Below are 26,225 nucleotides of genomic sequence, written 5' to 3'. Positions count from 1 at the left end.
TTTAACGTACAGATGGCTGCCCTTAACTTAACAGTCTTAACGTTATATTTATTACATAATATATTACTCGTCATAGATAAAATTAAAAAAACATAAATGATTGAATATGTCGTACACACTCGATAAATGACCTAATATATTATCTATAATTAGCAGAAACTCTTAACCGTAAAGATATATTTATATCTTGACAGAAAAATAACGGGAATGAAATATTCTCGCTTATTTGCATTAAACATTCTTGTTATCATTCAAACGTTAAGATACTGGTTGGAATATTTCCAACAATTTTTATTGTCCTTTTGTCATTGATATATTAAATAATTATTGACAACCGTTTAAGCAAATGAAAATAATTCCTAACGATGGATTAATTTAGAAACTCGTATGTTTTAATTGCTTTGACTATCGGGGAAGGAAAAATATAGTTAAGGAAAAATAAGATAAATATGCGTTATCGGTTATGCTTATGTTTCTTATTTTGGCATTTATAATAAGTGTATATGATTTCTCTATATAAACACGTAATATGTTGGTTCCACCAAAGGCCATTTTAGCGATCCTATATCCAACTTTATCATACATTTTTCTGTATAATCTTCCAGAGAATCTTTGCTCGTACAAACGCAAACTAACTTTCTATAACCGAATTCTCGCTTAAGTACATTTATATTTATACCCAACGTAAATGCATATATTTTAGCTTTACCGATTTTGGAAGTGTCTCATACGTTTTACAACAGGATCAATCATTCATAGTTTTTTTTTGTGCAATATCTGATCCCTTTCTAGTATTACTTACGTACCATTGTTTAACTCAAAAATCAATTCAAATATATATATATATATTTCTTACAATGAATATAATTAATGGTACTAGCTTTTATCTCTAAAGTTCAACGAGATTTCAACGATATTAGAAAGAAAAACAAATATTTCGTATAACCACAGTAAAAAATAAAATAAAAGAAAGACAACAAATTCTATAGGCACGTATTAGAGACACCTTCTAATTCAATGATCGGAGTTAAAGTTCGTACACATAGTTTTTCTTCTTATATCTGTCGAATGTGTATTTATACATATGTCTGCATGTGTGTGTGTCTGCTGTGTGTGCGTACACGCGCGCAACTTTTCACCATTCGCATTCGATTTGCTCACAGATACCACGATTTTTCTGTCCTTTATTTTTATTCTTTTCTTTTTAGGTTTAAACATGTTTTTACTCTATTAAGGTATAAACAAACTACATCTAGGCGTCATTACAAAAATATTAAATCTAGCAAGCGAAGCTAGGCGTGTACCCTTTTTTTCAAGTAAAATTTCATATATATGTTTTCTCGTTTTGGAAAATACCACCCCTCGGTTATCACTTTGTTTTCTTTTTTGTTTCTTCTTCAACAACTTATAATAAACGCATGTATTTATATATTTATACTTTATATGTATATGTATATGTTATGGTCAATGTGTTTAACGTGGGCATTTTGTAAAATGATCGCACACACTGTAGAATTGCCCAATTTTTTTGTATAATGAGCAAATATTTCACAAATAGTCCGAACCTTTATATATAACGTTCACAGTCCGTTGGACACAGTGTTGAATCCATACTTGACAATCTTTCATTGCTTTACTCTGTTTATACATTTTTGTTTTAATCTTCATCTTCATCTTCATCTTATATTTTGTTTATCACTCCTACATATTCTTTTATTCTAATAAAGGTTTCCTTGTCCCCTCGTGTCATCTCACAATCAGTCGCGTTTGCTAATTAATTCCAAGTACCTTACTCTAAACAAATATAATAATCGACCGAGAGATTAATTGCCTCAATAAAAAACACATGTTTCAATTTACTTGTCAATACACGTTGACCTCCGCGCCCTCTGATATTTTGTATTAATGATTGGGCATTTTTTTAGATTGACCGAAACTCATTAACACTTTGCCGTCCGCACGTTTCATCAAAATTTGTTCGTTTGGCGCCGGTAAGACTAACTCACATTTCACTTATCACCGGCGGTTATTATTAATATGTCATCAGTTCCCATAAGTTCTCAATTACATTCCTCTATTTTTTTTTTTTGTATTAGCTGTTTATCTATTTATTTATTTTTAGTATTTATTTTTTAAATGAAATCACAAGCAGCGTTTGTCCGATAATTTCCGCATGGCACCAACGTGGTGCCACCGGGACGGCATAGTGTTAAGAGCATTTTGTACAATGTCTCTTTTTAAATGTATAATAATTCTATTAAACACACAATACCCAATAATTTTACAAAATGACATTCACGTTTAAACGCATTGACAATAACATAATATATAATGTATATGTATATAATATGTATGTATCCGACGGCCAGCGCTCATGATTATTTTCTTTTTTTTATTTGTAACGTTTATTGTCGATTATTTCTCTTCTTCTTTATCGTCTTTATTGTCATCGAGTAAAAAAAGAAACTTCTACTCGTTAAAGGAATAATATCATCGAATTATTCGCTCTCAATATCGAGCTCTAATGAAAATATTATAAATATTATTATTCGATAGGCAAAAATTAATCGTAAATATTATTATTATTATTATTATTATTATTGTTATTATTATTTATCTTTTGTCATTATCATCATTATTTTTTTTTCGATCCGACGAGCGAATCATCGGGCTACTTATATCGATTATAATATTCGATAGCGTACATTATTTTAAAGCGGATTTTTTAATCTTTTTTTTTTTTTGTTATGCTAACAAATGACTTTCAACTGAATAATGTCGTTACGTCGTTTACAGACGTGTGCACATACAATATTATGATGACGCGATGGCGCGGGATTGTGTTTATTTATGTATTCATGTATTCCCGTATATATAAATACGCGTAAATGGGGGGGTGGAAGGGGGGAGCCGGAGAAGGAGAGGGAAAGGGACTGCAAGAATTGAAATGAGACGCCTATAATAGTATTCGTCAACTAATTTACATCCTCTCTCTTCTTATACGTGTGGTAATATGACATTTTTCTTTTCGCAAATAGTATTACAACAAACCAATTCAATTCACGAAAGTGCACAATGCAGATACATTTTATGTTTAATTATATATATATATATATGTATGGGTATGGATGATATATATATATATATATATATATATATATATATATATATATATATATATTTTATTTATTTATTTATTTATTTTTATCCACACGTAGGCTCGACATATGTAGCTGTGTAAGCGAGAAAGAGAGAAAGAGAGATATGACAATAATACTGACTTTAGAATATTCAATAGACCCCCTCTGACAAGTTTGCAAATTGTATCATTGGCAAGAATAAGGATTACTATTCGTTCGGCGCAAAGAATACTAAATAACGGGAGAGATAGTACAATTAGTCGAAAATCACGTATGTACAAATGTATGTATAGAACTCTCTAAAGTCGATTATCTTAAGCTATATCAATGCACTCGTTTTAACGAGTATTGCACTTGCGCTATTATTATTATCTTAAAACGATAGAAATATAATTCGATACTACGTCCAAGCCCTTCTCATCATCATATTTAGATATTAATATTAAGTTTTTTGTTATTTTTTAATATTTTTTCTTCCTCTTATTGAGTACACAGTGACTTAACATTTCTGCAAATTTAACGACGAGATATGTTTACCCAAAGAGATCATTATTTTTTATTTTTCGTATTTCCGCTCGATCAAGGTAGTAAGAATAAAATTCTTTCTCTCTTTCTTTTTTGATCGAGGGTATATTTATTTCGATAAATCCGTGATATGTATTTGCTTTGAGTTGTTTTTGTTATTGTTCACTGTGTGCCTGCACCATAAATTACTTGTGATGCATCCGATTTAATTACAAAATCTTAACGTTCGAAATTTATAATTAAGATCATCTATTCGAATAACGATTTTGCAATTAATCGGAGACAACCCTGTATAAGAAATTGTTAACCATCATTTAAAGCTGACTCCAATAAGATGAAATCGTTTCGAGCTTTGTCTATAAGAAAAAAGCACCACCGGTCTAGTGAAATGTGATTTTGACATATTTATGAGTTTTTATTCGATATACGCGAGAATCGAAAACAGCAACATTACGTTTTTGTTAGAATCTTGGATATGGCAAGGATATGACTCGTATATTTGGATATACATATTATATATGATGATATAGAAATGATTATGGTTGTAATATGTTCTATTTGACGATCGCACGGAGAAAGACAACAACGATATGTCATATCGTGTTAGTCGAATCAAATAAGGAGCATAAAAATCTCTTAATCTTCTTTTTCTTCTTCTTATCTACCAATGCAAACTAAATAATAATGTTTTCTCCGCGAAGACTAGGCCTTTTAATCACTATCGCAGATATTTTTCTGCTTTAAGACGTCATCTCGTTCGTATTAAAGGTAAATTCTTTCCTGTAGACCTTTCGTTAATCTTTTCGTTTTTATATTTCCCTCTTCTTATTATTCATTTCTCTTTCTACATACTATATAAAAATATCAAATACAGATATCATTTTTCGCGAGATTTGGTTTTGTTCTTTTTTTTTTTTTTTTTTTTTTTTCAACCCCACCATATATTCTCTCGCTTTCGACTCGCTCGATCAAGCGAGGTTAATAACATTGCACAAATCCTTAATTCACAAGATTTGACAAAATCTTATAAAAATATGATATCATTAAATGGCAGCTAAACGTATAAGGTAAATTTTTCGAAGAAATTAAACATTAGGTTTACTTAGTCGACATTTTTATACTCTTTTTCTCCCACAACCTCTTTTCCTTTTTTGATTAGAATGAAAATTATATTTCTTGCAAAAAGATAAATCGTATATGCTTACGTGGCTCGTTACTTCTATATAACGTCAAAAACTTGACTCAAAATTGTGTCAAGTCACAATTTCCAATTCTAAGCCTAGAGATCAAATGAATTTGGCAACTGGCGATGATAAGATGATAATAATAATATCTATTATATATTATTGATAGATTTTCTTTTTTTTTCTTAACCAGCCTCGTGCAAATACGTAAATCTGTACACGTACGTGTTGGCGTATTTTATATACGTACATAACACGTGACATACAATACTCCGATATGCGATATATATAATATGTATGTATATGTATGTATATATATAAGAAAGATAATAAGTATGCGCGTGTGTATACAGACGTATCTAAAGATATTGTCGTAATTTAGTCATTGACTCGTATAATCGAGTCGTTAGGATGAGACCCGAGTATCTCGACGAACAACTATACCTGCCTTTTTGCAACTTTGTGTCCTTCATAATTTTTCGATCTAATTAAGCCAGGTAACGCTAATCGCGTCACATTCTAATAACGATCGTGTTTTACACTAAAATCTCTTTTTTTTCTCTGGTACAAATTGATTGTAAATAGAAAGATTTTATTGTTTCTTTTTTTTTATTTTGATTTCGATATTAACGATAATCGACTATATATATTATAAAGGTCGGTGTCCGATTGGTGAAAAGAAAAATATGAAATTTATGCGAATCCTACGAATCCTATATTATGATACATATACATATTATTATGTACGTCAGTCGTTTCTCCATTAAACAAGAAGAAAGACTATATTAGTAATCTTCGATTATTGATCTAATTTATCTATCATTTATATACACGTAGTAAATGAGACGATATTTTCAAGTTATTATCGTCTCGTCATTAATATTGTCGCGTTTTTCTCTTTTCTTTTTCTTTTTTTTTTATTTTGTTTTTTTTTATCATTCAAGAAAGGCACGATGCATGGAAGTTCTGCCTTTTTGTTATAGCTCAAATCACTTTAGAAATAATACCTATAATAATGCCTATAATGTAATACAATAAATTTAATCGGCTCTCCCCCCTCCCCGCCTATACTCATTTCTAAAGTATAGAAAATAATCCTGTAGGAAAATAATTGTAAATTATTAGATCAGATCCATTTCATTTATAAATCACAAATAACAAGTCTTGTAATAAATAAAAGCTAACGTGTCCTTTCCAAATGTTCTACACTCTCTCTCGTAGTGCACCTGTCCCGGCTTGTAATGTCCACCACGAGGATATTTTTCCATCCTAGCAAGATTTCGACAAAATTTCAAATAGTCTTCTTCGAGGAAAGGATCAACCGTCCTTTCGTCTGGTTCCTGTAGTCTCCTTTGACGATAAACGTTGACCGGTGGTAGTTGTTGTGGTGGTGGTCCGTTGTCCTCTTCCTCCTCCTCCCTCCTCCAACTTGTCCTTTGAGTTCTCTTTTTTTTCGGGAATGAACAGATGCTAGAATGTTCTATTCTATCCTCGACCTCGAAATCCGTTAAATCCTGCAGACTCTTCGGGTATCCGCGTAGCTCCTCCAGGGAGTTATAAGCTTGATCCTTGAAATTAATGGTCCTGCTACGTCTCGGAATAGTTGAACAGTATGGTACTCTTTCGGGTCTCTCGTAACCTATGCCATTTCTCAGGATCGGCTTAGCACCGTTTATGTTTCTCCTTGGATCCTCTTTCCAACAGTCGTCATTTGTACGATCCTCGTATTCTTTCCGATAATTTCGTCTTTTAGTTCTGCGAGCTTCCTCCACGGCTGACGTACGATGAACTCGATCGTTTCTAACCGTCGTTATACCTTCGTAGTATCGATCCCGTTCGAATATTCTCGTAGAATCTCTCGTAGAATTTCTTGTAGAATTCCTCTCGTGAACTACCTTGTTCAAATCTCCGTTGATTCTAATCGATGATAAAAGATTGGTATTAGAAGTTGTTGTTTGCCTGGGTGTTGCTAAAAATCCACGAGATTGCATGAAATTTCCAACATTTTTGCCTATTCTGTTGGTCTTTTCGGCAAAAATGCCACAATACTCGGACAAGGAACGATGACTAGGCCTGGGTAACTCTGGCCCAGCCGTAGAGAGAGCAACTTGATCGGGCCTGTATATCTCTCGAGGATCGTGCTCGTTAGGATAAGCACCGCTCGGTAAAGGCTTATTTGCCTTCTCGAGATTCGACAAACCTCCCGTCAAGGAGGCCTTATACTACCGTGCCTGTGCGTATTCCGGATTCATTTCGTCCAATTGTTTTCCTTTCGTTTCGGGTACGCAATATACCACGAAACAAAGTCCGCAGACCGCCATTCCCGCGTAGAACCAAAATGCTCCGTGTAATCCGAAGATCTGATAATTGAAAAAAAAAATAAAGAAAGATATGAGTTATCCGTTAATGACTATACTTGTCTTGGGTTCGTTGGATAAGAAATACTCGGGAGAGTGGGGGAGGAACTCACTTGCTGAAAATCCATAAAGAGTTTAATGCCGCAGAAGGCGCAGAAATAACTGAAGCTGGTGCTGATGCTAGAGCCGATACCTCGATACTCCAGTGGAAAAAGTTCGCCAATCAATAGCCAGGAAATTGGCGATATGCCCAGGGCTAGGGCAGTAGTGAAGACCAGTACACAGAGTAACGGTATCCAGTCGTGTTCGCCAGCAGGTACCGCAGAATCCGAATAGCCCAAATTTTGCGTTTGGGACACGTAATAGGCGTAACTACCAAAACCAGCCAACGCTAACGACATGAGAACTGTACTGGCAATCAGGAGCGGTAATCTACCCACGACGTCGATTAGGAAACCCGACAACAAGGATGCCAATAACTGGACGAATCCGATCGCTATAGTTGCACCGTGAGGATTCATTCCTCCTAAGGTCTGACGAAATATTATAACGGCATAGTAATTGAACGCATTCGCTCCGGAAAATCTCTGAAAGAACATAAGTCCGCAAGTTATGGCGATCGGCTTGTATAGTCGTGGCGTTAGAATGCTGCTCCTTAACGTCAATCCGTATTGCTTCGCTCTCGAGGCCAGTATGTTCGTCTTGATCACCTAAGAAACATATATTATTTCTAAAATACATCATTGCTCGGCTGTACCGTGCTACGTAATAAACTTTTTTTTCGTATAGGAAGCAATCGTAAAGCAGCTTAATAATATTTATATTATTATGTAAGAGAAAAAACAAACAAAAAAAAAACAAAAAGAACTCGTACAGAAAAGTAAAAGTACGCGACTCGGAATATAAATCTTCCCCCTTTTGGTTATAAATCTTTACGCGCGTATAACTATCTGCTTCCGATGAGGATAGTAGTACGTGGGTAGAAGAACCACATTTTACGGTTGAATCGCGAGGGGAGAAAAAAAGAACTTTTTAAAGATCATTCCCTCTCTTTTTTTTGCGATGCATATATATAAGTAAATCGATGTTAAAGAAGATTTGAAAAGGCACCTGTAGCTCGTGTCTTATGTCCACTTGCTCGCCACGTAACCACTGCAAGCTGCTCGCGGCCTCTTCGTCCTTTCCATTCAAAACGAGATAGGACGGTGTTTCGGGTATAAAGAGAGTTCCCAAAAAGAGCATAGACGGTGCTACGGCTACTAAAAGAGCACTCTGTCGCCAGTTCAAATAGGTTCCAGCTATGTAAGATAACAAGACGCCAACGTGACCCAGCACCTTTAACATCGCCGAAAGGCACCCTCTGATGCCTGGCATCGAGATTTCCGAGATGTATACCTAAATAACGAACAAACAAATCCTCAAACATTTCTTATTTCTTTGCTTCATTCTTTAACATGTTTGATTGACAATAAATATAATATTAACGAACTATCGATCGCTTACTTGGGCTACCATGGTGATAATGGAACAGCACAGTCCACCTATAAAACTCGTACAATATACGACTTCCACGCTAGGTGCTACTCCCGTAAGAATCCATGCTGCAGTCAATGGTAATGATGTAACTCGTAGTGCTAAACGTCGGCCTTTTCTCATTATCCAATTACCGATCATGGCTCCGCACCATGCACCCAACATCGACAAGGATGCGACCCATGAAGCCTCCTGCGACGTCACTGAGAAAACCGCCCTGCGAAAAGTCCAAAGTAAGTTCTCATTAACCACTTTTGCCACTACGCTGAAATTCGGAACAAGTCCAGTGCCTAAGTCCATGATGCACCCAAATGATCCGAACCGAAAAGAGACAAAGCGGCAGAGTCCGAGTGTTTCAGAAACTTTAGTTTTCAAATGTTATTTGAACTATAACCATGTATCCTAAGTAGCACGTAAACTTTATTGGAGAAAAAGATATAAAATATCCATACGTATAAAAAAGAAAAGAGAAGGGATAAAATGACATTTAGACAATCATACTTAGGCCGAAATTAACAGCACGAGTAAGACTCGTGATATTCCCGTTTGACGTGAAACTGAACGAGCCTGACTCATGAGTTTCAAATCTGACCTAAAATTTCCATCACGAGTCAGACTCGTCGTGAAAATACTGCAAGGGATTTAATTCTCTCTCTCTCTCTCTCTCTCTCTCTCTTTTCTCTCGACGATAACAGGATCGAACGGTTTTATCTGGTAATTTGAGTAAAGCCTATTCGAAAGCCTCGTTTCGAATACTAACTCTCGCTTATTGTTCATTCCATAGGGAATTACTTTTAACAGCAAAGTAAACTTTCCAAATGAGTGTTCCAGGCGGCAGATCCGTCTGCAAATTTCGTTTCGTAGTTTTTACTTGAAAACACTATTTCACCTATAAAAGTTCCATTTCCTATGGAAAAATAGGGAAATTATTCTCGTTGATACGAGTCGAATCGTTTCGACCAGAGATAGTACGCGTGTTTCTACGCATACACGAATGCGCCATTAAGTGCACAAGTGACAGCGCCAGTCAAACTGATATTTATGCCAATAACACGCGGCGAATGTGGTCCATCGGATCCACGTACATGGATATACCTATAAACTACCTTTATATATATATATATGGGTGTGTGTATACAGCAGGCGTATCGATACGCACACACGTAGACGAAATATAACCATCTAGATTTTTGTCCTTCTGTTGCTGATTAAAAAAAGTATCCTGTTTTAAAGGTATGGGTTTTCTTTATCCCACAATAAAGATCTATCTAAAGTAAAAGTAGGGCGAGTGTTTCTGAGGAGCTTTTTCCAACGATGTCGATCTCTCGTAATAATGCGTTAGCGAAAAATCTTTCAAGGCATACTATACAACAATTATATCATGAATCTCATTTGCATTACAAAGAATGACAAAGAGAGTAACACTTTTGAAGATAAAAATTAAATAAAAAAAAAAAAAAAGAAATATGGTAAGATCTTCATCGTGATATAATCAACTTTCTAAAAGTCTTTTTGTCACGATGAAGAATGATGTGGGTGGGTAGGGTAGAGGGTTCGGCGAATAACCAAGAAGGATAAATAATACACTTGCTGATGCATGCGACATGTGTCGGGATGTGTCGGGTCATACTCCTTAGAATCTGTGTTCGCATTCTTATGATAATGCTACTTGAAAATACTTGAATGAACGACTCCGACCGGTTGGCCCATTCCAACTGGTGGCAAGAAATGCGCTTCTTTGGTGGTAGGGGTTAAGAGTAATAATTAGACACGAAGAAAACTCTATGCGTTAGTTAATGAATTTTACATTAACTTTTAATTGACTTACCAAGTATCGTTGTTGGTGGATTGATAGAGTGTAGGCGGTTGTTTATCCAAGATTGAATCCAATGCAGGCGAGGTATAGCCTTTTGCTAAGCCAGAGGACAACGTTCCCATGGAAAGTGCCAGGGTCGCCAAAACCTTCCAGACAGAAAATGACGAAGCCTATTAATAGCCGAGAGAGGAAGGGGAAAAAAATTAAAAAAAAAAAGAAAGAAAGAATATATAAATAAAATGGAGTGTAATCGTTTCACGTAGTAGTAGTAGTAGCAGTTTTTTTTCATTCTCAATGGAAATTCGATCGTCGTTGCTATGCGCAACGAAGAACTGCTGTGCAACAACGCGTATAACGACGTATAACGACGCATAAAGGACGCATGCAACTTGCATTTTGTCGTACTTATACGCTTCTCTACTATTTCTTTTCTTTTTAAAACGTCGATTTACTTATTCCTTGGTACCACTGAGACTCGTAGTCAATTCGTATTAATCAGGGGCGTAGATAGTAACAATGGATGCAGAGTCATTCTTCGTCGTAGACAATTACTCGACGCATATACTTGATACACGTTCCTTACTAATGCCCTTTGCAATGAGAGTCGTCGTACTTGCTAATCTTCTCCTTCATTCGGATTGTATAATAAAGCAACGTCATCGAAGATGAGAGAAGAAGGGTTGTAACAATTGCTTTTAGACATTTTTTAATGAAGTAACTCACAGAACAAACTATAGAAATATATCCTAGAGTCTTTCGTTTTTATCTTTAACAAGTTCCATGCGTGCCACGGCAATTTTTTGAAGATTTTTCATTCAAACTGCGTGGGAAGTATACGACTCACACTTTTTAAAGATTAAAAAAAGGTTGTTTAGGACGTATATGACTTACATTTTTTTCAATACTTCAAAGTTATAATTAGCAGGAAAAAGATATAAATTTTAACCCATTGACTGTCAGGTACATTTAGAGCGTCTTGCCCTGGGTGCCAAGGTTTTTAGAGAATACATGAAATTTTACAAAATATAATAATAATAAATTACTGATGTAATATTGTAATGGCATTTATAATAATTGATAATTAATGTTTTTTACATCATATAAATTTTAATAATTTTTAACTCAAATGGCCATTTGTAATTATACTTAAATTGCAGCACACATTACAAGATATCTCGGAACTAGCAGTCAATGGGTTAATATGCATTAGACAACAAAACAATAATGATGTGAATCTACAATAAATTTTTAAAGAATTCTTTGTTTTTCAATGAGAATTCCAAATGACCTGAACGGAAAGTGCAGCAGGGGTCGTATACGTCCCACAGGGCACGAGAAACGTGTTAACAATGCTCTTTAACTATGTAAATATTCTGGAAAATGATATATAGCAGCTATTCTATAGGAATGATACGCTATCTATCTACGTAGGTGAATTTGTATTGCTGGGAATTGCAACCACCAGCTCCGAACAAATTGCTTGCCGCAAATTGAAATCCAAGCTCACGAATTCTACCAAGGAATACTAAACATTTACACTGTGGACTTTGTTGCTTATACAGAGTTACGTAGGACCACGACCAAAATGTGCTTTGCACCACGTACGCCAATAAATCTTCCTTTGAAGTACTATTACTAAAAGTTCTTTTTATTTTATGGTATCTCTGTTTTTTCATTGGAGGACAGTGCAACGAGATGAGAACACCTGGCTCTCGAAAATCTGTTTGGATTTCTCATGTTAGTGTGGAACAGGTGATAATAACCGGATCGAGTTGCATGCACGACCTTAGACCCTTGACTGACCTTTCTCCTCTTCTCGCCAGATTCGTAACCATAGTTTCTCTCTCTTTCACACATACACACACACTCTCTCTTTCTCTCTCTTGGTCTTTCGAGTTAAATCAAGTGATGTAACTCGTTCGCTATTCGATGTCTCATATCTTCGTTTAATAAACCACTCTAAATGCATTTTTATTTAAACACTTACGTAAAGTTGAAAAGTGCACACTTCATATTACTTATGTGAAGCTCGTAAATGAACGTGGATTATTCAACAGGATAATAATGGGACGTTCGCATAATTTCTTTCGTGCACCGTAATTGTAAATATTCCCTGTCTAGCGCATGATAATATTTTACAAGTATTGTATATACTTTAGTCGAATAAAAGAAAGAGAAAGAGAAAGAACCACACTAGCATACCGTAATAAAATATTTTAACGAAAATAAAATGTACCTAGGAATATTTTCGTTTCATAACTCGAAAATGCAACACTCCGGAAATTACAATGAAAGGTAGTTTCCCAAGTTTTCCTTTGTAATATAATATAAAATTATTAAGTAACCCATATGTGTAAAAGTATATACATTATTTTTAACATTTTGATATAATAATATTATTATTATTATTATTATTATTATTATTATTATTATTATTATTATTATTATTATTATTATTATTATTATTATTATTATTATTATTATTATTATTATTATTATTATTATTATTCAACGATACAAAGATATTGGAAAAGGGATCGAAGGATAGTATTTATTAAGGATTTGAACGCGATCGATAAACCGATAAGAAGATTAACGATCGATTCGTGCCTACGCATCATTGTTCTTACAAAGATCGAAAGTAAATGTTAGAGTACGGTCAGGTAAGATAAAAGAAATCGTAATACCTATTGTTGCAACATTGTTCTTGCTCCCCAACTCTCCCATAATCTCGAACTAGATTATTTTTATGCAAATTGAAAATCGATTATTTTTCTAGGTCAAGGTCCGATCAAATATTTTATACACCGTAGGTTGTTATTTACACACGAACCCTTTCGATTAAATATAATAACAATAAAATATATTTTTCGATTCTATTAATGCAATATTCTTCTATATATCTATTATATTATCTGAAAGAAAAGCAAAAGAAATATATATCATCTTTTATGGGTGGTAAAATTCTGAAACGGAGCAGGAAGATAAAGAAGAAGAGTGTCTCGAATCGTTCGGTACGAATAAAAAGAAGTAAAAGATGCACGCTTTGAAATCCCTTTTCGAGTTCGACGCTTCGATGCACTCACTCTCCCTTATACGCGTATATATACATATATATACATATATGCATGTACACTACTTCTATGCTTGCATGTGCTACTATATACTCTGAGAGAAGGTGTGAAATATCGACAGAATTTTGATAACAGGTGCGATCGACGTTGACTTTATGGATTGCCACGGAAACTTGGTTAGAAAAAAAATTACTAACCGGCACGTACGGTCTTTCGTTGCTTTTCTATTCGAGTTATTTTCATGAAAAAAGTTTCGTGAACAACACGTACATACCGTACAAAAGGGTTCGAGTGGAAAGAAAAATGTAAAAATGGCGTGGTGTTCTTCGTGTTTTCTCTCGCATGGGAGAAACCGGAACGAGAAATCGTTGGGTCGTTTGTCCTAAGCGAACGTTTTAAAAACCAACAACAATAACAAATTTGGAAAGAACGTTAAACGATTTTCCGTATGGTAGATAAAACGATTGGCAAAAAAAAAGTTATGCGTCCGATATTCGGTTCCTTCTTCCGTGGCAAAAAGGAACTAAGCAAATCCACGTTTCATATGTTTCTCTCTGATCCGTGCGTCCCTAGTCATCTCTTCTTCATGTTGCACAGCTGAACGTTAAAAGCTCGTTTTCCATGGAGTCGAGCCAATGCACTCACTCGTCGGTGCACTTTCCAAGTGCAAGGATGTTCTTTTAGATCGAGTCAAACTAAGCTATTAACTCACAGACGCATTAACTCAAGTCAAAGTTATCGTTTATCACATAAGTACATCGAATATTGGTAATAGTACTTATAATACATACATAATATTAGAGCAAACCAAAAGTTCGTCATTTATTTATTGTTTTATAAAAATTGTCTTATAACTGCATAATGGAATAATATTTTTATTAATTAATTATTAATTATATCTTTATATATAAAAATTTAGTGTCACGTTGTTGGTTTCTAATGAACTCCGAAACTACTGAACCGATCTTAATGAAATTTTTTTTATTTTGTGTGATTTCTTTCAACTTCGAATATTGGATGGTTTTTATCGCGATTATTTTTTATTTTTTATTTCTAATTTAGAGATTTATTATTTAGAAGTTATCTAGGTCTTTAAGTACTGCAAGTTTTCAATAGACGGCGCTGTATTACAATTCAATTATTTCAATTTACATACCACATAACCTTACTTTTTCTATTTTTTTCTTGTATTATTATTTTATGTATTCCATTCTAATTGTGGTATTATTTTGTGTGTTGTTATAATTTACTAAATAGTTTAAAATTACATTAAATTAACGTTTTATAAAAAAAGCTACAGCAACGCGTGGCCGGAGCATCCTAATTTTATTATAAAATATTTTATAATAGAATTTATAGAATATTTCAATAGATTTAGAAAATAATATAACAAAATTATTTCTATAGATACTTTTTAATTATTAATATTAATAATTGAAATATTAATTGTAAAACGTATGAACTTTTTCGTTTCACCCTAATACGTAATAGAATACTTAAAATACATTTGTTATTTTTTCGATGAAATGAATAATAAGCGAGAGACTAAAAGCGGAAATATCGACCCGATAGAAAAATTTACTAAAGAATCGAGCCATTGAATTTATCAACTAACATAAGAAGAAGTTAGGTGGTTCTAAAAATTCTTAGACATCCTCGGAGATTACCGAGCAACGTGAGACAAAGTCTAAACGATATGGTTGTTGGTAGTCGTCGACCAGTCCGTGGCCTTCGTTCACAAAAGAACGGCCAGGCTACTCGATATGCATTTTAAGCCGAACCACTCAATTAAGCTCCGACTATACCTCCCCTCGTATTTACATATCAATATGGCCGTGTGCCAAGAAAGTAAGCTTCTTCCCTCTAGAACTCTCATTCGGATTTTTATTCAGAAAAATCCTCTCGAACGTGCGATTAAAACGAAACACTCTTTAGTTTACATAAAATTTGTCTCTCTATTCGATCTTACATTTAGTAAAGAAGACTTTCCCTAATTTTAAACACTTCATGTTTTGAAAAGAGATTCTTAACCAATTAACTGTGGTGCTCCATTTGGAAAGTGCGCATCGCTGTGTGTAGTGAAAATCGACCGTCGACAAGTTGAGATTAAAATTGCTCATTTTGAGAATAAAATAAAAAAAAAAAAATAATAATAATTTACAAATTTTGAATTTCTTCTTACTCATCTTGAAATTTGAGAATATGTTTCGTTTTTCACAAAAATTACAATTTAAAATATCAAATGGTCAAGTGGTCACTATTTTTTACGCATGAGGAGTATATTAGTCGTGAAACAATATCCACAATCCTCTGCGACTTTTTCATGACGAGTATACTCGTTAAACTCAGTTAACTGGGTAATTTGTTCAAATTTAGCATACTTTAAAACGTTAATATATTGAGAAAGTATTACGACGTTCTTACACGATAGGTCACTTTCCGTGTGTCGATGAATCACGGTTTTAAAGTACGATCGACCGATTTAACTTTCCGATAATAGATCACTGCAAAGATCCCATTCAGTTGTAGACCTGCTTACGCAAGTCCATGTCAACGGACAAGATCGTAGTCGTAAGGTCTCGTTACGATCTTTCGAAATTTTACCCACGCGATTCAGGTAAAAGGAAAAAAAAGAAAAAGTAGCAATATCTTGGGTAAGATAACGCGGAACACAATTTCAAGATCTTTTTATAGAAACTAACCAGAAATGTTATCGTCATTCTTCTTATCCCTTGCAAAATTACAATCGGTTGCGTTGTAACACGTGTGTGAAAAGAATGAAAGAAGAATAAAAAGAAGAAATAAGAAGCTAAGTCTCGAATATAATCATCTCCATGCAAGCTAATTTTCCTCTTCCTTTTGTCCACTTAGAAAAATTATTCGAAGTAAAAAGGTATACCTTTATTTATGCAACCCTTTTTTTCCGTTAGAATCTTCTTCTAGAGAATGTTAAAAGGTAGAAATAGAGGAAAGAAAGTTTAACCAAGTAGTAGTCGTAGAGGTTATGCGACGACGTTCCATTGTGATTGCATAAAGTCTTAGAATGTATGCACGGGTTGTATCTCTTGTATAAAATTGAATAAACGTGTTGTTAGTACCTGCGACATGTGCTGCGGTTTCGTTGCAGTCGACGTCATATGTACCACGGAAGCTCTGGGCATTTTAAAGCTGTCCTCGGCTTCGTCCGGTACTGTTGTCACCTGAAAAATTTCAAAAGATTCTATTTCAATATCATGGTTTTATAATTTTCTTCTTCTTTCCCTTTTATAATATAATGGAATGAAAATGCAAAGATCTTTGAAGTAAACCTTTTCGCCATTTTCTTCCTAAGTACAAATGTACTTTGCAAGAGCTTTTTCTTTTTTTTTTTTTTTGAAAGGATCAGTCATCTTTGAAGAAGAAAAAAAAAGAAAAATGATTCCTTTCGCTCAAAGGAGAAATTTCTTCTTTTTGTTCTTCCTTCGAAGAAAAGAAAAATCTTTTCTTAGGTGGATACTTTTATCAGACATTCTCACACTCTTTGTATCTCTTTCTCTCTTTTTCTAACTCTCTATGTCGTAGAAAAATTCCTCGAACGACAATCCTGTAGCTCTTTTCCATCTACCGAAAATAGAAATTATTAGAAAGCCCTATGCTGTTAGGAGCTTAGAAGACTTCTAGCTATGCTACAGCCATTTGTATTATCTTCCTTTTCGTAGAAGACTAGTTCAGCCCGATAGCAAGTAAAACAGGACTCTACCAGTTGTGTTCTGTTCCTATTATCGTAACACTCTCTCCTAAATTCTACTTAACTCTCATTTTCCTATCTATAGATTTAAACCTAAAGAAAAAAAAAAGAAAAATCTCATCCCTTCCCTTCCCCCGATGATTCGACCGATTACTAGTGAAGACTACCATCACCTCCACCAGTTAGATATTTCGCGATATAATTTTCTACTTTCATCGTAAAGTTAGCGTATCAATAGTAAGTAATAGTAGTAGTAGTAGTAGTAGTAGTAGTAGTAGTAGTAGTAGTAGTAGTAGTAGTAGTAGTAGTAGTAGCAGTAGTAGTAGTAGTAGTAGTAGTAGTAGTAGTAATAGTAGCAATAGTAACGATTCGTAGCTCGAGACATTATCAGTTTAAGTTTGAAAATAGGGTTTATCTAAATCGTTTCACACCACGCCGTTCTACGTTGTTTTATTTACGTCTCAGAACGAAACTTCAAACCAACGAACTTTGTCCGATTATATATGATATAACGTGTATGTGTATATGCCGACTTCTCTCTCTCTCTCTCTCTCTCTCTCTCTCTCTCTCTCTCTCTTGTCTCGACGATAACGCGTACGGGTTATATCCGTTGAATTATGCTAACAGTCGTTCGGCCTGTCGTACCGTTCACGCCTTTCGTGATTTACGAGAGACTGGTTTGGTCTACTCTGACAAAATTTCCCTTTGCTTCCGTACTATAATACCACCAAGCAAAAACATTCGTTCATTCGTTCGTTCCTTCATTCGCTTTACTACGCAACAAATCTTTTTGAATCTCAACTACGAAATCAATCAAAACATTTACCCCTTTGATTATTCAACCTGATGATGACGCTTTTATTTCTCGTTTAGCAATCTTTCCGATCGGAGGAGAGAACAATTCTTTCCCTCTGCGTTTACTTCATTCCTATTTCAGGTAGCTCACCTACAATACGGCATCTTATTACACGGTTTTGTTATAACACGATTCATAAATTACAGGAACCCTCCGAAAACACGGCATCCTCTAACACGATAAGAAAATTGCAAGAAACTAAAAATCAAATGGATTCTGAGGATACTAGATTACTGATGAAAATTGAGCAGTTAATAATTTAACATTAAAACAAAATTACAAGAAGGCCTAAGCTTAGCTGAAAATCTCAAATCATTTTTCTCGAATGTAGAGAGCCCTTCCGCTAAAAGAAGCCGAAAATTCAATAAGGGAGCTGCAAAACTGTCCAGCTTCGTACCGAGAAATTTACAATGACTTGGTTAGAACCTGCAAGCAAAGGGAAATTATAGATTTTTTTTAAAGAGGGAAGAAGATGACAAAAACTTTAAATAAAAAGAAAAGTTCTGAAAGTGAAGGCGATATCATTCTACCGAAAAAATATTCTCTCGGTTGATTATACTGAACAGTGTGACGACGAAGAAATTTATTAAATTAAAGTTGCGTTAAATTAAAATAATATGTTTTGTTGTTGTTTTTGTTTTGTTTTGTTTTGTGTTGTACATGCATTTATATTTTTAATAAAAATTAAATTGTTTATGTAGAAAAAAAATATAATATTTTTTTTTAATATAAATTAAGATGATAGGATTTTTAATATAAAAAAAATATATTTTTTTTAATAAAAAAATTTTTTAATATACAATAAATAATATATATTTAATAATAATATAATATTTGAATACATTATAAATTTATATAAATTTATATAAATTTGTAAATATTTTTTTTTTAATAAGTTTTCGGAACGTGATTCCCCTCCCCTCTTTTGTATTGGCTCTAAGTCTCAGACATTTTCTAAGAATTCATTTTCTGTGTTATAGGAGGGTTACCTATACTTTTGACTCAACGTACAATTTTGACCCCCTTTTTTATTTTTCTATGACACGTGCACGACAAACATCAAACGCGACATCCGAAAGATCTGAAAGATTCGATTTTCAATAACCGAAAAGATCCAAAAGGTTCGATTTTCAATAACCGACAAAATGGGTTAGTAGATAAGCTTTGGGATAGGGGGAGGAGAGGATCTATCTCAGATGCGATTTCTCACGTTTTCTCTTTTCACCCCTCCCCCGCCATCAATCCGCCAACTTTCATTTTCCTTCTTGCCCCCTAACTACTAGCCCATTTCCCCCCTCTTTTTTTACTTTTTCTCTCTCTCTCTCTCTCTCCCTCTCTCTCTCTCTTTCTCTCTCTCTAACTATCTCTCTCGGGATTTATCTTTGGGCGCGCGTTGCAAAGAGATTTTTCCAGAGGTCTGCCGACGCCCCGGCAAAACCTAGTAACAAAATCAATATCTGCTAAACGCTTGGGAATTCCGACAAGGTCGATCGATTTCAAAGGAAATTACAAACAGCTGATTCTAACTCGGTACGCGTTATCTATACTTGTTGGTAGGTAGGTAGGTAGGTAGGTAGGTAGGTATACACACCGGTTTGGAAATGAGTGTAAATATGGTTGGACGTTATCGCTTTAGCCGTTCAGAGATTCCTCTTTCGAAGCAGAAGGTATAACGTTACAAACCCTGTCAAACAGTTAATACCTAAATACACACACATAACACACACAACATATATATATACAGGAGTATATGTACATTAGCTTGCGAATGAATAAAGAGATAACTCGATAAACGTATTGTTTTCTTTAGGTATTAACCCTAAGAAAACATGAAATGTATTATGACTGGTGTATGATCGCTTAATAACAATTTTCAACACAGAGAGATTTAATAAAAGATATTTTTCCTTTCCGTCAGAGTTTTTAAATTTGTATAAGCTTGTTAAAATGTACCTTTATATAATAATAATAATAATAATAATTATTATTATTATTATTATTATTATTATTATTATTATTATTATTATTATTATTATTATTATTATTATTATTATTATTATTATTATTATTATTATTATTATTATTATTATCGATTTAACCGATAAATATTCGCTTTCACGAATAAAGTATAAAACGATTTCTCTCTCTATTCGCTTTTTAATCTGATTTGCGAGAGGACTCTACTAAAGGAAAAAAAAAAAGAAAAAAAGAGAGAGAGAATGAGTAGATCGTTAAAACAATTTCGAAAGAAAATTCGATTGCAGAAACTTATCCGCGTTATTTCTTTTCCTTTTTTTTTTCTCTCGATTAAACTTGAGATTTATAATTTTCATTTAATTAATATCGATTTATTTCAAGCACGTAGGTTGTGCATACGTAAATATATATATATACGTAGGTATATATGCAAAGAGTCAACAAACTCGTTAGAATATTACGTCATTGTTGTTTCAAACGTTTCTCATCCTCTTCTATCCGGCGTTTAAAGCAACTAGAGTTAGCAAAATGCTAGAATAGAACGTATATTTCGAGAACTGAAGATCTTCATAGACTGCCGACTACTATGAAAATCATAAATTTCGAATAGACGTATATGGTTACGGGAGGGTTTGGAGGAACTTTTATCGTCTGTGTGAAAATATATATATTTGCGTGTGTGTGTGGTGTCTGTATATTTAAATCTTAAGAGGGTTCGTTAAACGTAGGAACGCTCTTATTACGTAAAAATAATCAGGTCGAGAGATTGCAAAGTGTATATGTATGTACTGCTGCTATGTACGATAGGTTAGTAGGAGATAACTCTCGGCACTCTCATTCTCTCTTTTTTTTCTCTCTCTCTCTCTCTTTTTCTTTTTTTTTCTACTCCATGTAGACGAGAAGCGCTTGTCTCTGCATGTAAAACGTGCGATATATCGGCCGTGATGTAAACACCAGATATTCTTTCTCTTTCTCTATTTCTCTCATTTGGTCCATGCGCAGCATCACCGCCGGAAACCCACACAGAGAAAAAGAAAGAGAGAGAGAGAGAGAGATTACAATAACATTGCGAAAAAGCTTCATAGTTATTTAAATCGCACCAAATGAGTTTTTAAACGTAACGTTCGATTGTTTCGATATTAGCTCGAATAAAAGGAAATAAAAAAGAGAGAGAAAAATAAGCTTAACTTTCTCGTCTGACAATTAATTCATTTAAATAGCTATCGTTTCAAACGAAACGAACCTTAGGATAATAATCGTAAAAACTCATTGGATACAATACTTGTTTTACCATCTAATAAGAGAACGAGAAATAGTGGGTGGTGGGGGAGGGGGAAGCATATATCGTATTCGTAAATTTTCTTATCCCTCTACCCCTTCGGCGTTGTACCCATTACGATTGCATCGTCTTTGTCTTTTGTCCTTTGTCGTCGTTGTCTTCTTCTTTTTCTTCTTCTTCTTCTTCTTCTTCGTTGTCCAGACTGATTCACGCCAGGCAATTATGCGAAATTACGATGGAATTGCAGAACAGGACAGACGCACGATTGTATTTGCTCTCTCGTGCCGTGTTCCGTTTACTCGCCTGCCGTGTGCATTTACTTTCTCTCTCTCTCTCTGTCTCTCATATGCGAAACACTCACACGCACGCATTCGAACACGCATACACGCTAAAACCCTCCCCCACCTCTTTCAAATTCGTTCATCGTCGTTTTTATCTTCGTTGATGATGAGCTCCGACGGAATCGTTAGTTTAGCAATTATAAAACGCTCAATAATCGTTACTACTCTTGCAATTACAGGGAGAGAGAAAAAGAAAGGGAGAAAGAAAGAGAGAGATGACGCTTTTCAATCGAACAAACACCGAGTCCGTAATTCTGTCTCGCGGTTTCATTTAAATCGCGATTAAGTCGGCCGTTGGTCGTTCTCTCTCTCTCTCTCTCTCTCTCTCTCTCTCTCTCTCTCTCTCTATTTCTATTTCTCTCTCTCCCTTGCCCATATAACGCGCTCGGATTAATTAAGTCGATATTATGCAGACTCTCCTCGAGTATTATGACCCTAGGCTATTCCGATTACGTTACAATGTTGGCAACATTACGTCGTTGGATAGTTCTGACTAATAGCATTGAAGTAATACTAACATATGAATAAAAAAAGAGAAAGAAAAAATAAAGAGAAATAAAACGATATTACGGGAAGCAGAAAGAGGGTTGGGAAGAAAAAAAAAACAAAGTTTCACAAAAAATATAAAAAAAATAAATAAAAACCGCTGAAACTCGACGCCCATTGAAAAATGACGTTCCCTTCCTTTAGCTTTGATCTTTTTTTTCTTTTTGTTTTTCCAATTAAAAAAAAAAAATAAGTAGGTTAATGTTAAGGAGGAAAGATAATATAGACGTACAGTCTGTTTTGAACGATTAATAATAATAATAATAATAATAATAATAATAATAATAATAATAATAATAATAGAAGGTATACATAAAAATCGATCGTGGTTAATATCGGTAAACGGTGGTGGTTTAGTTCGTTCGTCTTCTTCATCGGTATTTTTCATTCTACGAATGCTTCTTCTTCCTTCTTCCTTCTTTTTCTTCTTCTTCTTCTTCTTCTTCTTCTTCTCCTTCTTCTTCTACTTCTTCTTCTACTTCTTCTCATCGAGCTTCTTTATCGACTTTTACGACGAGAACTTCCAAGAACGGATTTCATTAGCGAAAGAGGTTTGGGGTGGTCTGTGTGTCTCTGTAATAAAAAAAAAAAAAGAAAAAAAAATGCTGAGCCAACGAAAAATCGACGTCTCTCCCACGGTTGTCCTTTCTCGACTAACCCTATTCCCTTCCCCTTCATCCTCCTTTCCCTCCTCTCGTTTCTAGTCTTCTCGATCGCTGAATTTCTGTTAGATACCAGATGGGTAAAAAGAAGGGGAACATTTTTAACCCTTTCACTGTTGGGGACGCATATATGCGTTTGTTAAAAGTTGCCAATAATTATTGATTTAAGTATTGATTATTGTTCTTTTAATTTTGTCACATAAAAATTATAATATAAGAAATAAAAACATTAATTAATAAATATAATTTATTATTAAATTTAATTAACCCTTATCGGTTGTAAGTCACGTGGGAAATGACTTACAAATAATAAAAATATGTTATTAATAATTAACACATCTTGAACAGGAAGTGACTAAAAAAGTCGTTTTTTTATTTATTAAATATTATTTTTATATTTATATTAAAATTTTTATTTTATAATAAAATATAAATTTTTTATGAATTATATTTATTTATTTTAATATATAAATATAAAATATTTATATTATAAAAATTTAAAATAAATATTATTAAATATTTATTTATTAAAAAAACCTAATGTTTAAAAATTAAAACTATTTTATGCAGAAGGAATTTTGCGTCCGATTTGTAAAAAATCGCCCACTACACAGTAATATTTTGGCAAAAAAGTGCCTAAGCAAGATGTATTAATAATTAAATAAGTAATAAAATTTCGTATATATTATAGTACTCCTTTAAAAATTAAATAATTTCTAATAAATAATAAGTTATTCTTTTAATATTGAGCAATTTTGCTTATTTGTATGTTGAATAATATTTACCGAAACCACTTATAATTTTTAGTAAGAGTCATCAATATAAAAACCTAATGACCGATAAGAGTTAATAATATCCATCCAACCTAAACAATTGCATTAATAATAAACTATTCTTCCATCACTACAAAAAACATTTTAGTTAAAAGTATTCAGCACTCAAACGGTTTAATGTTACAGAATGTAAACCCATGACGTTTAATTACCTTCTTAACAAACCGAGTTTCAACAGTTTGGTTTGATCGTTAATGCATCAGAGAGAATACACGTGCTGTGCACATATTCCAAGTTAAACGAAAAAATGGAACATAAACCGCGAATGTATCACACACACACATACACATATACACTCTATTTTCTTCGTAAACTCGCACCGTCGTTGGCTTTTATCGTTTTCTCTCTCTCTCTCTCTTTCTCTTTCTTCATCTATCTATCTATCTATCTATCTATCTATCTATCTATCTATCTATCTATCTATCTATCTATCTATTTCCTTTAGATACGAAGAAATGTGTTCTTTTTTTTCTTTTTCTTCTGTGTATATTGTCGACAACCAACAACCATTTTCTATTCGTCAAAATCATCGACTCGTGCAGCCTTCTCCTCCTGCCACCCCTCCCTATCCCACCCCCTTTCCTCCCCGTACTCCTTTTTTCTTTTTCGATTCAAAAAAATGTAAAAGAAAATATCTGTTTATATAGAAAAGTATACGTGATACGTGGTGTATTACCAATACACCACACCACCATCCCGTATTTCACGTTTTATTGGTCTAAGAAACTCCTCTTCCCGCCCCTTCCCTTCCCTATCCTATCCCTACGAGCAGATCTATCCTCTCAGCGATAGGAAAAGGTTCTTTTGGCATTCGGGTCAAGTGGCTATGAATATCTGTATACAGCTGCGGCCGTCCAAACCAACCGGCCAATTTGTTTCCGACGTTTCACCGGTTACTATACTTCTTCCCCTCTTCTTCTTCGTCCTTTTGCTTACCTTTTGCTGCGAGAGAGAAAGAGAAAGAGAGAGAGGCGTGGCTAAAAGATGACTTATGGTTTACGCGTTAAAAAAGTTTTGGAAAATATGCCGGAAACTCGTTATTATAAATACGACACTTCTGATTTTTGTAATATCTTTTTTATGAATCTTTCGAATCCTCTTTCTCTTTTTCTCTTTCTCGTATCTACTTATACTTATGAAAAATCGTATTAGGGGGACCGAAAAGTAATCAAAATTTTTTCGATGGGCTTATTCATAGTTGATTTGTGTCAAGACACGGTCAATGAAAAATCGAAGAATATTTTTGGAAGGGAAATTTATTAATAATTTAATAATAAAATAATAATAAATTCTTTATATAATATATATAATAATATATATATATATATATATATATATATATATATATATATATATAGGGTAATAAAAAGGGAAAAAGGGAACAATTACCTTTACGCTAGCAAAAAGTATTAAAAAATGATGGAAATTATTTTCTTGATTAGACTTTAAAGATTTCTTTACTAATTAAATGCTTTTCGCCAACAAAGAAAAATTTTGATTAATTTTCGGCCCTCCCCTAATATTTTGTCCCAAATATTCTTGTCGAATATCATTAGGAAAATGATACAACTGAAAAAAAGGAGTATATTATAAGAGAGATCCGGAACATGCGATCATTTCTTTCACATTCTTTGTAAGTCCAAAACGTTACAGCAATAAATTGTCTGAGAAATTATGAATGAAATTATAATTAAAGGATTTGATGTTTAAGATACATTTATCCTGTAATCCCCCAAGAGATGCACGTTGCATTTTGGCTACGAAGTTGCCGAGTAATGACCAGAACTTGGTATAAGTCACGATCCTGTATTACGAGGCGTGCTCGCGAGACCATTTTGGGCTTTCACCGGATGGATGGAATGGGTGGGGAAGAGACCCTTTTCCTTATCCTCCCCCCCTCTCTCTCTTTCTTTCTTTACTTACGAGATATCGTCAAAAACAATTTTTATCCGATGCAATAATAATAACAATAATAATAAAAATAATAGTAATAATAACATACTCGTTCGGAATAATAAAGTGGACACAGACCGATCTAGAGGACATTAACACACTAACCAAGCCAGAGCTCACAAAGTTCCAAAAATTACATCTAAAATCGTGTAAAGAAAGAATCACAATAAACAGGTACGAAGGGGGCACATGGTTAATAGGTATACAACAACTACACATCACACAATTACAAACACTCCGCAGATACTTTTTCACAATAAAAAGAACACACTACATAAAACAATAGTACAAGCAGACAAGGCATACACACCGTTAAACCTCGCACAAAAGAATCATCCATACAATACACATACAACCAAAAGAAATACATACAAAATAAAATACAAATATGGGAACAGAACAAAACACGGAAAACACTGACA

The 26,225-nt window shown here is 33.9% G+C and overlaps 2 protein-coding genes across 5 annotated transcripts in view; one reads left to right on the top strand and one right to left on the bottom strand.

Annotated features, from left to right (window-relative positions):
* Positions 1–26,225, top strand: part of LOC107072573 (Mediator complex subunit 20) — a 101,984-nt gene that overhangs the window by 632 nt on the left and 75,127 nt on the right. The gene's annotated exons all lie outside the window — the stretch shown is intronic.
* The window catches only part of LOC107072572 (facilitated trehalose transporter Tret1-2 homolog), an 84,604-nt gene continuing 65,344 nt past the window's right edge, over positions 6,966–26,225 (bottom strand). For all 3 annotated transcript variants that reach the window (XM_089175860.1, XM_015332618.2, XM_015332619.2), the window contains 6 exons: positions 16,728–16,829; positions 10,568–10,701; positions 8,710–8,956; positions 8,317–8,601; positions 7,320–7,916; positions 6,966–7,209 (listed from right to left, as the gene is read on the bottom strand). In XM_089175860.1, coding sequence (XP_089031986.1) covers positions 7,072–7,209; positions 7,320–7,916; positions 8,317–8,601; positions 8,710–8,956; positions 10,568–10,701; positions 16,728–16,829 — 1,503 coding nt within the window. In that variant the 3' untranslated portion in view covers positions 6,966–7,071. The remainder of the gene's footprint in view (positions 7,210–7,319; positions 7,917–8,316; positions 8,602–8,709; positions 8,957–10,567; positions 10,702–16,727; positions 16,830–26,225) is intronic.

This window comes from Polistes dominula, unplaced genomic scaffold (assembly GCF_049000335.1).
Source record: "Polistes dominula isolate Pdom_NZ unplaced genomic scaffold, Pdom_raw_medaka contig_19, whole genome shotgun sequence".
In the NCBI taxonomy this organism is placed as follows: domain Eukaryota; kingdom Metazoa; phylum Arthropoda; class Insecta; order Hymenoptera; family Vespidae; genus Polistes; species Polistes dominula.
This window is presented reverse-complemented; position numbering and strand designations above follow the sequence as displayed.